A 13,573-nucleotide genomic window follows, 5' to 3' on the forward strand; every position below is an offset into this window, starting at 1 on the left:
TTGACTGACATTATCGTCAACGAATAAAGGACGAGACGAAAATAGACTGTGACGAAAATCTAATCAGCAGACGGGAGAGATGCGAGGAATGAGCAAAAGAACCGGCAAAACGGAACAGGCGAGACTGCATGAGAGAAGAGAACCAATCCGAGCCTAACTTATTGAGACGTGAAGCGAAGGTTTTCAGTTTTTAAATGAGCTCCCGGGAAGACGGCATTCGAAGAGGTGATGTCTAAAAGAGCGACAAAATGTCCACAGCTCACTTCGCGTTTGACGACGAACAAAACAAAACAAAATGTAAAGCACGCGGAGCGCTCATTCGTGGCAAGAACACAACCAATTTGAAAAGACATTTACTGACGAGCCACCCGGACATTTTCTCAAATGTAATTTCACAACGATGTTCTTTTGTTTATTGAGCTAAGCAAAACTGGAAGACTGCAGTGCGTAGATGTTGTAGCATTAAATATTACGAACTGAAAAGTACTGTAAAATAGCCCCTTCTTCAAGTTAGATGAGAGCACAATACTAATACGTAATATTATGATACATACATTTGATTAATAATAATGTTTAGTATATTTTATAATGTTCTACTTGTTGACAATATCACAAATATTTCTATATTAGTCATGTGGAACGTGAATGTTCACATACTATCATTATACATACTAATCTAGCAATATTGTAGTATTTAAAACATACAATATTGCTAGACAAATGAATACCTTATAAAATCTTGTTACTTTTTTTATCCACCCAACTTATTAAATATTTACTTTAAATGTATGCACTTATTGTTCAGCTCAGCTGTAAGCTTTAAGGTCCTGGACCTAACTTTATTTTTCTTTTATTGATGGTCAATTGGCAGCTAGTTATTGTTTACATTATCATGACAGTGTTTGTTGCTGCATAAAAGCTTTTGAATCGAAATAAAGACACAGTTGTGTTGAAATAAAGTTGAATTTGTGTTTTATATATTTTGGTTAAGTTTGTTTCCTATACCAGCTGTAAAAAATGTCTATTAAATCTGTAATTGATTTTAGTCTTATTTTAGTCGACTAAAATACCAAGCGATTTTAGTCGACTAAAATAAGACTAAAATTAAAACAAATCAGATGACTAAAACTTGACTAAAACCAAAAAGAATTATAGTCAAAAGACTAAGACTAAAACTAAATTAAAATTTCATGTCAAAATTAACACTGTGTGTGTGTTAAAATAAATTTTTTGTTAAACAGCACAGCTTTTTAAATATCTGAAAGTACACTCAACATCAGTCAGTCAAGCATTATAATATATTATCGTATATTACTTTAGTCATTAGAATGAAAACTTGGTAACCACGTATGAATGCATATTAGTCATTTTAACTAAATTTAGAACTGGTGGTGATGCTTTTTTGGTCATTCAGTGTTTCTGTAAAAAAAAAGGCACAAAAACGAACAAAAATACTGATATACTACGAATTCTACTAATAACAATATAAAACACACTAAGGATTAACGAGCAGCTGGATTCAAGAATATTAATCAGTTTGTGTGCATTCGCTTGAACTGATTTGCTGAAATAAAAACAGGGAGGATTATATGCGAGCGCCAGCCAATGAGATTTTCGTTTGCGCATTAGCCCACTACTGAAAAACAAGGCAGTTCTTAAATGCTGAAGAATTCCAAAGGAACTCCATTATTTTGACAGGAAAATGCAAAAAAAATATATAATTTACATGTAGCGCGTCAATTCTACATAGTATGTAACACTCTCTCTTTCGCTCTCCCTCTTTGCGTGCAGGAATAAAAGCAGAGCGACAGCAAGTCGTGCGCTTTTACACCAGAGTTTATGGGATATAAAATTCTAACATTATGTGGATGTTAGGGGAAACAATACTAATGAAAAAATAATGGAAATCCTCATTTTAAAATCACATATTAAACCCTTTATCAGCTTTTTTGGCTTTTTGTCCATATTTTCGACATACACAAATTTCTATCCCTCTCATGGAAACCAGCCACTTTGTAGGAACAGTTTTGGAAAATTGCCAGGTTCTCTTGGTGAAATGTCAGCTGGTTTAGAGACTGACCACACATCTGCCAACACAAAAGTGAAAGCGTAGAAGCCCGGAGGAAATTCCTCAGTGGAATTGCTTTATAGTCCACCATGCCACACATCAGAGGGATTTTAACTACATTACTTCCTCGAGCCATATCTGCCGATGGCAACCTGAAAGTACTACTTTTTTCAGTGATGTGCTAATACACAGATTAGCGATATCAATGGAAATTGCAAACAAGAGGGGGGAGATCGGCTTAGAATAACTGAACACTGACTTCCTGTTAAAATCACAGTGTTAATACACTAAACACCCCCTTGGGTCTGCTTAGTCTTTTCGAATTTTACAAATTCTTCCAGGAATTACATTTCTAGCCCAGTTTTGCCAAACTTTTGATTTAAGACATTAGTATTTATTTACGTCACAGAGGAAGTCATTAGCGCAAATATGCGGCATGAAACACTCTCATGTAAACATTGCATTTTGAGGGAAAAAGATGATTGTTAATGATAAGACAAATGAATAATCACATTGCAGTTTTTATGAACCAGATACTGGCTATGGCACAAACCTGCACGAGGTTCCACCCCTCCAACGATTCAGCAATGATTGAAGTCACTGACGGACACACTCCTCCAAAGATCATCAAATGTTTTGGACCATAGCAGATTGCATCAAAGAAGGCCCGCAATCCCTTTGCGTTGTCACACTGAGGAGAGGAAAAGGGAGGAAAATGAAGTCAGAAAAGTCTATAAATATACATAGAATGGTAATGTCAATCGTAATGACATCAGCAGGTGTACTTGCACTCAGTTCATTCACTTAGAAAGTGGGTTTCAACCTTGAGAGCTTTTTCTTGATTTATATTCCTGACATACAACCATACTGTATAACCAAAAATCCAATGCATGTTTCTTTCATATTGTGGTGCAATGGAAGAGTGTAAATGGGGGGAAAAAACCAGGAACCTCAAATTTCTGAATGTGAAAACATGTCTGTTGTACAGGAAAGCCTGTCTGCTGCGGCACTATGCACCCATTTCATATCACTATGGCAACGCTCTTGGCTCAGTAGAAGTGCTGAAGGAAAGAAAGGATGTAGCAGGGCTATTGATTGTGATGTGAGCCTCTTACTGTTTAATCTTTGATTTTGTGATGTTGGTAATGATATTTCATTCCCTGGTAAACACTTCTGGAGGTCAATTAAAAGCAGTCTGCTTGCCCTGACTCAATCCTGGCCATAACCCAATCCAGTGACCCGATCAAGAATTTCCTCTTGTCTTTTGCCTTGCTTGCTAAAGTGTCTTCTTGTCTTGTTTTAACCAAAGAACACAAGTTTTAAGATTTAATAAAGCAATATAAGTTTACTGTTATTATAAAATAAATAAATGAAAACATGCAAAACATATTTCTTAGGGATTTTTATTTTATTTATTAGAGACCCCAATAAATAAATAAATAGCTTTGTGATTGTATACTGTCCATGTCCAGAAAGGTAATAGAAACATCTTTAAAGTAGTCCATGTGACATCAGAAGGTCAGTTAGAATTTGTTGAAGCATCGAAAATACATTTTGGTCCAAAAATAACAAAAACTGTGACTTTATTCAGCTTTCTCTTCCGGGTCTGTTGTGAGTGCGACTGTTGTGACTGTTGATGTACGATGCTGCTGACGTGTTTTCTGGTGCGCCCAATAACAAAGTGACGTGACATTCAGCCAAGTATGGTGACCCATATTCAGAATTTGTGCTCTGCATTTAACCCATCCGAAGTGAACACACGCACACGCACACGCACACGCACACATGCACACGCACACGCACACACGCACACGCACACACACATGCACGCAGCAGTGGGCAGCCATTTATGCTGCGGTGCCCGGGGAGCAGTTGGGGGGTTTGATGCCTTACTCAAGGGCACCTAAGTCGTGGTATTGAAGGTGGAGAGAGCACTGTACCATACATGCACTCCCCCCACCCATGATTCCTGCCAGCCTGAGACTTGAACTCACAACCCTTCGATTGCGAGTCCAACTCTCTAACCATTAGGCCATGACTTCCCCATATAGGAAAAGGCAAAAGATTTATGCGACAATGAAGAAACTCCAGCTGTTGATAACAAAGATAACAGGTCTGCAGAGTCATACATCAGAAGCGCCACTGCATTGTTGTGAACTCACTCACAACAGACTTAATTTTTGTTATTTTTGGACCAAAATGTATTCAACAATCTTTGGATTTAAAATCAAAATAATAGATAAATGTGTCTGTGGAAAACTAGTAGTTTTTTGTCTGTAGTTTTTACATTTTTTACAGAATGCTGATAAGCAGAAAGAGCGTTTTTCATGAGTTCTTGCAGTTTATCTTTCTTCCATTTGCGCTCAACTTTCCTGTATTCCTGTCTGAGAGCTTGTATATTGCTATTTATCCAGGGTTCTGACCTTCATGTAGGTTTTGAAACTTTAAAAGGAGCAACAGAATCTAAGACACGAGCAGGCATTATTAAAAAGTGTTATCATCTCTTCTATTCCAAGATCTGAGTCAGGAGGTTTCAACACACTTTCAGACAGAGAAGAGAAGGCCTCAGAGAAAAGACGGGCTGTATCTGAGGTGAAAACAAGAGAAACAGACAGTGAGGAAAATGATTTCTGAACTGGACCAGGCATTGTATTATAAAAAAAGAATAGGCTAAAGGTCAGAAATATCAACAATATGTACAGAAATGCCATAGGATAAGATCAGATCCAGTGGCCATTAGGGATGTGCAACAGTGATCGAGTACTCGAGTACTCAACCGCGACAGCGATGATCGATCACATAAACGATGATCGAAATTATTATAATTTTTTAATTATTGGTTAAGGCAGCACGTTGGGCGGCGCCCTGATCTCTGATTGGTTAGCTTCCCACTTGATACCTCAAAAGATGTTAGAAGACAGATAATCATGGCCTCAAAGTCACGTAAGTGATGGCTGGTTTCCCTTTGAGAAGAACGATGAAAATACAGTTCAGGGTAAGCTGTGCAGCGCCAAGCTGGCACACACATCTACAACAAATATAATCCGCTATCATCTAAAATGTGTACATAAAATATTTGGCGATAACAGAGCGGCAACTCAGACGAGCATTGAATCACTTGCCGTAAGACCTAAATGCAACGCAGGCAGAACCGAGAAGACGACAAAGCTATTCGCTGAAATGGTGTTGAAAGATTTGCTGCCCAATAGTTTCAGGGACAGAGCAGGTTTACTTGTCCAGTGCCTGGCTGTTCCTGCAACATCTGTTCCAGCGGAGCGAATTTATTACACTTAATGTGAACAGGCTTCGCACTCGGCTCTCATCTGAGCACGTAGACCGCCTTATCTTTTTGAATAGACATTTGAATGTTTCACCGGTCGTGGTAAATATAATATCCATTTTTTAAAATAATATTATTATTTTAGTTTTGAGCTTTAGCCATAGTTAAAATATCTAGGCTATTGGTCTCTGTTTTATACCTTATAATAGTTGTTTGGTTAAACTTGGTGAACTTTTTTTTTATTTTTTAAAAACTACGTTTCACCGCTGGATCAAATATGCTGCTAAAGTTATATTGGAAGACAATGTTTTGTTAAAAAAAATGCAGTTGAATAAAGTAGCAAAAAAAAGAAAAAGTATCTTTGTGTGTTAATTTTTAAATCACAGACAAATAATGAAATGGTCTTTATAAAATAAAAATGCACTGGATATATTTGTAGCCTAATTACATTAAACATTACACAAAACACAAAATTATTTGTTTGTAATAGTTTTTATCTTAAAAATATTTTAAATCTTATTCAATCCGAGTTACACTTTCGGTGAATTTCACATCTGCATCGGCGAATTTCTTTTTTTCAGATAAAAGTTGCAAGAGCTAGTCTATATCTGATTAATTAACATGAACAATTATGCTGAAATCGCTGCATATCAGCGATTCGTTTCATGCTCATATATAAGCAATGCACGATAATGATATTGCTCGTAAATGTTTTATTTTTCTATTATTATTGTTAGCTATTATTTTATTACTGATATTATAATAATGCAGTCGAGCTTTTTTTTCGTCATATTTGTGGGCATAATTCAATTCATATGGTTTATGGAAAATAAAACTTAACTTACAAATACAGCTTTATTACAACTATTACACTTAATAACGTAGATGAAAATATAGCACAAATCTGCCATACATTTATAATGAGAACTTTATAGGAATGTATAGTAAAATCTGTCCTTGCCCATCTTTCAGCGCGCTGTCATGAAAACGCATCAGAGGGAGCTCGCGCGCGCTCACGCTCTCTCTCTCTGTCTAACGCATAACTTAGCATCCTATTGTGCTGATACAAGTTGTAATGTTACATCTGATATGTATCTCAGTTATCTGATTTATCATAGGATGTGTCATAGAATTAGCTTCCGTTTATTTGTATACTCTTCACCTCAGGCAGATATTTTGTGCTCCTTTATTAATAACATGGCTTCATCATAATCATAACCTGTCCTAATCATGTGTTGGTGTTCATGTTTTCATAGACAGATTTTCATGTCAGATTTTGATTTGTATTTTTTTATTTTTTCATTTTCATAACAATCTTCAGATTTTTTCATTATATACATTATGGCCATGTCTCCCCCCCCCCTGCCCCCGCCCCCGCCCCCCACATTAAGCCCCACCCCCGATTAACCGATGAATGAATAACATGAATTGTCTGTAGTAGGCACAATGTTTGACATAAAACCAGTAAAGTCCTTTTTGTAATTTGGTGGCCTGTAAATTAGAGCACAAAGTACTGAACAAGGCAACTGTAACTGGAGTAGTTAAACTTCAAAAGGTATTATAATGATCCGTAGGCAGCAATCAACATTTAAAAGTGTTTCTAAAAACCGACGCCAAACCTTCACCTTTCCCCATAATACTAGGCGAACTAAAAAACTGACAGCCATTTGGGGAAAGTTCAATTAAAGGATCCAGCTCAACGCTGTGAAGCCAAGTCTCTATTATAAATAAACAATCCAGGTCATGAGACTTAAAAAAGTCATTTAAGATGAAAGTTTTATTATGAAGAAATCTTTTCTTCATTCTTTTAAAAAGAAAAGTTTACCATAGCCAGTTTAGTAACATGAGTAATTTCATCAGGGGATATGATCGATGGCTTTCGTATAATCCAGTCTCTGGAGATTTTGTAGATTAGCACCTCTTTTGATGATCCACCACTGCACTGTAGTACAAACAGATGTAGCCACATCTGGTAGGAGGGGCAGAAGACAGGTGTAACGGGGGTTCGTAGTGCGCTGAAGAGAGAGGTTTTTATCCCATCCAGAGACTCCACGCAGATCTTTTAATCCTGACCAAAATGCCAGCCCGTTTTCCACGCTTTCTATTGTGTTTCTTCCGATGAAATGAACAGCCGATGTGGCAAGCGGACTGCTCTCATCAAAATTACAAATTAACTGCTCATATCATCTCTCTGTTTGTGCTACTGGATCTTAGCACTGCGTTTAACACTATTGACCACAACATTCTTTTGAATAAACTAGAAGATTATGTTGGCATTACTGGAATTGCACTGGCATGGTTCAAATCATACTTATCTGACCATCATCAATTCATAGCAATGAATGAAGAAGTATCATATCGTTTACAAGTGCAGTATGGAGTACCACAAGACTCAGTACTAGGACCGTTGCTTTATACACTTTAGATGCAACTCTTGAGAGATGTCATCAGGAAACATGGTCTTATCTTTCACTGTTATGCTGATGATACTCAGCTCTATATTTCTTTGCAGCCCAATGAAACATACCAGTTTGCAAAACTAACAGAACGCATAGTGGATATAGTTTGTCCAATGGGTGCGAATGCAGACTTCCCTGGTGGATTATATAAGAGACCACCACTGTGTTGTCGGTGCACACCAGCACATGGCGATCTCTTAGGCTCGGTAGGAAGTGCTTCAAAGCTTGAAATACAGCCAGCATCTCCAGCCAGTTGATGTGCCTGTGGCTCTGTGTAGTAAATGCTGCTCCATCTGAAAACATGTGACGGAGATTTACTACTGATTACAGAACTGGCTTCACTGACAAGATGCGCATGATAATCGCATTTGATTAATTGTACATCCCTAATACACATAATACACTATCGCATTTCTTTAATTCAAATCTGATTATAAGGCTGCAAATAATTACCATTTACCAAGAAGAAAGGCATCTACGCTAATATTAGTTTGTTTTATTCTTTTTTCCGAGGTCACCGTAGCCACCCAGATCCAGCCCGTATCCAGATCAGATGGTAACTGCATTCACCTGGATCAAGTTCGTATCCAGTCCATATTTTGGATCAGCACCTAGAGACAACCTCTAAAGCCCAAAATGTCAGCGGAGATCATGTCAACTAGACAAACCTTAGAGACAAATCCCCTGTGAAGACCTTGTCAGCCATTGGAACAAAACCACGGGAACCAGATAAGTCCTCTCCTTAGTCTGACTTGCGCTGCAGCCTGAAATTAAATCACACCATACTGGTTTCATCTGTCCCCCAACTAAGCCTGGTTCCTCCCAAGGTTTTTTCTCCATTTCCTTCACGATGGAGTTTTGTTTCCTTGCCACGGTTGCCTTTTGCTAACTTAATCTGAGACAATTTCTGGCAACACTGTTGACTTGACTACCCAGAAACTATTTGAAAAGAACTGAAATTAGCTGGATTATGACATATCTGAATCAACAATGAACTGACTTTAACTGATAATCTGACAATTGTTTTATTGTCCTCTGACATTATCAGCACACGTTTTCCCTGTTTAGCATTGTAAAACTGCTGTAACACAATCTTTATTGAATAAACTATATAAATTAAGGTAACTTCACTTGATTATAATAAACATGAACATACATTTAAAAATATCAAATGACTAGGGCTGGGCCATTATTCAGATTTTATTGATTAATTAGAATTGAATGTTTTGCCATGATTTTATTTATATCAAATCGAGAAATCATGATTTTGAATATAAATAATACCAAACGTTAGAATTAGACACTTTGACAATATGTCAATTTTAACAGGAAATAGAAAAGAGTGATCCAACCACATGTCAGTGCATGTGATTAACTGCTAACGTGTTACACGCTGTCACATGTATGATCTGTTTTGGTTTAGTTTTCTGTGTTTCTGTTATCCTGCCTAGTTTGTTGCCATGCCATTTTGATTAATTAGTTCTACACCTGTTTCTGTTTCTCCCTGATTGCATTCCTAGTATTTAAAGTCAGTCCCTCCAGAAAACCGTGATTATGCAATCGCCTCATTTAATGCATAATCAGCCAAAGGCCGCATAAATTGCCGATTTCAGGAAGCAAAATAATCGGGGGGTAGCGTGATTTCATAATCCCTGTATTTTCGTTGCAAAAAAATTCACATATATCTTAGCAGAATGTTGAAAAATGTTGCGTTTACTTCACACAAGTAAATTGGCATTATTTCCCAATGGGAACCTTATGAAGTGACGTAATTACGCGACGTGAACGTCATATGCGAACCCCGCAGTGAAACCAGGGTGAAGCACGCAAATCATTCATATTTGCCAACAAAAATAAGCGCAAAAGACTGCGCGAAGCAGTTACCCAGTGTGTTACATGACAGTGGGGGCAAATTATTTTGAGAGCGGGATGAGGATGAGGATGGCGAATGATAGGCCAGTGTTAGAGGCTATGCAGTTAGTTTTCATTTTCACAGTGGACTGTTGTAGTTTTATTCAGAAGTTGATGCACCTCTACAGTTGAAAGATTGCACTTTTTTGTTACAGAACAGTACCAAAACCTTACAGTTGTAAGTATATTTGTAGTATGTAAAATAATTTACGTTGCAGTAAGAGTTTGCACTTTGCAATTCCTGTAAAACAGGAGACGCACATTTCTTATATATATTCTATTTATTCATTTTTAAAGAAGTTGCTGAATATTCCTTTTGTAAAGCTAGAGAACTTGTTTGACTCAATGTTTTGTAAGTTTGAGCCAATTAAGGTCTGAAATAAAACAGAAAGAGAACTTAAATATTATGTGATTTAGTATGCTTGCTTATAAAGGAAGTTATAAGAAATTAATCTTTACAGTAAGGTAGTAGCCTAGTGAGAACAAGTTGGGGGAATCACCTTTTTTTCTCTTTTTCATCAAACCGCAGTTTTTGCAAGTTCCCACAATTTCATCGCATAAAATTGCAAAAATATCCCGCATATTCCATCGCATTTTTTAAGAAAACCTGCCGCAAAATCAAGGATTTGTGCCCGCAACAATCACAAAAAAAAAGTGTGTTTTTCTGGAGGGACTGTCACCCATGTTCCTTTGTTTGCTATCGTTTGATTTATTACTGCTTGTGCTGGTCTCATTCTGTGGATTATTAGAATAACTCTTTTGGAACTGTATTCCTTCACTTGTGTTAACACCAGACCATTACAGAACAGCAGACTGTCAAAGTGAGTAAAATTAGCGGCGTTTTTCTTTCTTTCTTGTTATATTTTTCCCTCTCCCTGAATTGATATTCCAGCCGTTCCAACTTCTGTGCCTGGAGCAACAGGGCCATACATCTTTAAAATTGACTTAATAGACTGGTTTGGAGAAGTATTACCCTGTGACCCTGGATCTCATGCGGTTCCACTGGTTCCACTCAGCTCATGTTCTGATGTGTTCCCACCCAGCCTCTCACTCCCTCCTCCTCTACATCAGCCAGCCAGTCAATCAGCCCTTTCTTTGCTCCCTCAGGAAAGCCCCTCAGCTCACCCTCAGCACGCCATGTCCAGTGAGTCAGTTGTGCTTCGGGACTTCCTGTCACCACCTCTGCCTTGGCATGAAGATCCTCTGTCTCCACTTCCAACCTTCGAGTCCTAGACTCCACCTCAGTCCTTCGAACCATCAGCTCCGCCTTGGCTCCTAGCTCCCTCTTCTCCAACATGGCCCGTCATCCCACCAGCTCCGACGGGCTCCCTCGTCCCTACGTCTCTGCCTTGGTCAGTCTTCGATCATCCTCATAGCTCCCTCAACTCCACCGTCACCAGTCGATCCATCAGCTCCAACTAGCTCCCTCATCCCTCCAGCTCCGCCTTGGTCAGGCGTTGACCACCCAAGTTCCCACCCATGCCTCCCTCTGTTGTTGCTACGGTGCGAGGATGCACCTTCCTGGAGGGGCTATTATGTCTGGGTTATTGACCTGTCCGTGTGTTTTTGCTCCCTGTGACCCAGTTTTTGTCTCCCACTAATTGTGTTAATTTGATCCCAGGTGTGTCTTGTTCTTCCCCAATTATCCTGTCTTTATAAGCCCTAGTCCATTCAGTTCTTGTTTGTCGGGTCTACTTGTTGCTACATTTGTTTCCTGTGATTCCCTCTATTGGATATACCCTCTTACTGGACACCATTAAAGATTGTTTCATGTATTCTGCATCTCCTCGTTCCTCTCTACACAAAGTGTGACAGATACACATAACACATTAATTCGAATAAACCAAGCAAAATATCATCTGACAGGTGGAAATGAGCAGCCTTGATATGATGGGGGGTTCAAAGATTTGGACTCAATTAGACTTGCCAAATTTGGGAACTTTAGACAAACACTTTTTTACCTAAAATAATTGTGCAACTTAATCATTAAAGCTCAAGTTGTGTTCAAAATCTGCTATTCAAAAATCTGAGGTGTCACATGACCCCTCAGATTGAACGAGCAAGATGCTTCTGTCTCCAGTATGCCTTTAAGCATTTATGTGAAGGCTATTTTTGGCTCACAATCAATGATGATACAACAGACATTCTTACACAAGCAGTACATCTCTACTTCTGACACTCCATCATACTTGGTAGTGCTCACTAGTGAGTGAGCTTCAGTGTCAAAAATAGAAGTGTTGAAAATAGACTGTGACGTATGAAGAGCAGGAATATGAGATGAGGCACTGCAGGGTGAGTCGACTGAAGTGATGCTGTTCATAATGCTGAATAAAACAGCAGGTTTTTAAAAGAACTCATCTGCATATTTCCTTCATATTTACTTAATTATGTTCATCAGAAACAACAAAAACACTAAGTACAAAACAGGCTTTTCTTCTTGTTTAAGGAAATTGTCTGTTCTCCAACAAAATGCTTGTTAAATCCCAAGATAACAGCAGGTGTAGAAATGAAAGTTTTCCAAAGTTAAATATGCTGTATGAAGTTACGGACAGACAAGTGCCTCAACAAATTAAGGACTACTGTGAAAATGAATCACTGTGACAACATTTAACTAGACACATCATCATCAGCAGAGGTCAGTTAAGTTTCATTTTAACCTACTGACTAAGACTGTTGTCTTTAATCATACCCATGATCATTAAGTAAGTAATGAAGCTCTAGCTATGAATACCATTCCTGAACATTCACACTGAATGATATTTGAGGTAATTGACCACAAAATTCTGGTGTCCATTTGACTGAAACACATTCTCCACTGCAATCAAGGCACATTTGCCTTATAAGGCGTACATCCATGATCTGCAGAGCAGGCTTTGGCCATGTTGTCATGGGAACACACTCCTCACTTTGAACACTAAATGAAGGAGAAAGCAAGGCTGGCATTGACAGATATAGCTTGGATTGTCTGCTACAATCATGATGCTATTAATCAGTATTCAGAAGTGACGTTTGAGGGTTTAATTTTGGATTTCACAGAGCTGGTACCAGACTGAGAGACGACAATAGGCCACCAACACAACATCATCGCAAACTATTTGAATGAATAAATATCATCATTTAAAATGTTCTTACTACCTTTCTGGCCCATAAAATATGTCAGATGGTGTCTATGGTGGCTCTTGGATTTCGTCAAAAATATCTTAATTCGTGTTCTGAAGATGAAAGAAGGTCTTATGGTCTAAGGTCTCACATCTCAAACTTTTTAGTCGGATCATTCACTAGCTTGATTTGCTCATAAATCTGTGTGTATCTGATGGAAAATAAAATAGAAGAGGACACATAAATTTGCAACTGCAGAAGCAAATGACTCGGAAAGGACAGTAGGCTAAGGATTATTAATGAAACTATTTTCTCTGACATCTTCAGCATCATAAAATGGCCACCCGTGGTATTGTGGCAACAAGAAGGGATAATCACTGCAAGCTAACCATGATGAAATGGCTTGTTAACAGTGGCAACGGCAGCAGCTGCACCTGTCGCCAGTCAATGGCAAATTACTGCACCCAAGTATGCAACCTGAAGACTTCAGTACTGGGGGAGAGGGAGAGAGAGCAACCAAATTTCTCCTCCTTCTGCTCCTTTAAAGTGGCTTAATGACATGCAGAACATGACCAAAGTGCATGCACATACAACTGAAAGAATAAGAAATTCAATCGAAAAACACTTTTGTCACTTTTCATTCAGTAAACTGCACAGCAATGACACCCCATATTCAGTTTTTTTTCTTCAATCACTAACCCTTTCTCCCTCTGCTGATTCTACCTGGTAACTGCCTTTCATTGTCGTTTTATCCAG

The 13,573-nt window shown here is 38.3% G+C and overlaps 1 protein-coding gene across 1 annotated transcript in view; it reads right to left on the reverse strand.

Moving 5' to 3' along the window:
- Window positions 1–2,414: 2,414 nt before the first annotated feature.
- The window catches only part of LOC113091875 (gamma-aminobutyric acid type B receptor subunit 2-like), a 52,013-nt gene continuing 40,854 nt past the window's right edge, over window positions 2,415–13,573 (reverse strand). Inside the window, exon 2 of the mRNA XM_026257545.1 lies at window positions 2,415–2,759. Coding sequence (XP_026113330.1) covers window positions 2,577–2,759 — 183 coding nt within the window. The 3' untranslated portion in view covers window positions 2,415–2,576. The remainder of the gene's footprint in view (window positions 2,760–13,573) is intronic.

This window comes from Carassius auratus, unplaced genomic scaffold (genome assembly GCF_003368295.1).
Source record: "Carassius auratus strain Wakin unplaced genomic scaffold, ASM336829v1 scaf_tig00214327, whole genome shotgun sequence".
In the NCBI taxonomy this organism is placed as follows: domain Eukaryota; kingdom Metazoa; phylum Chordata; class Actinopteri; order Cypriniformes; family Cyprinidae; genus Carassius; species Carassius auratus.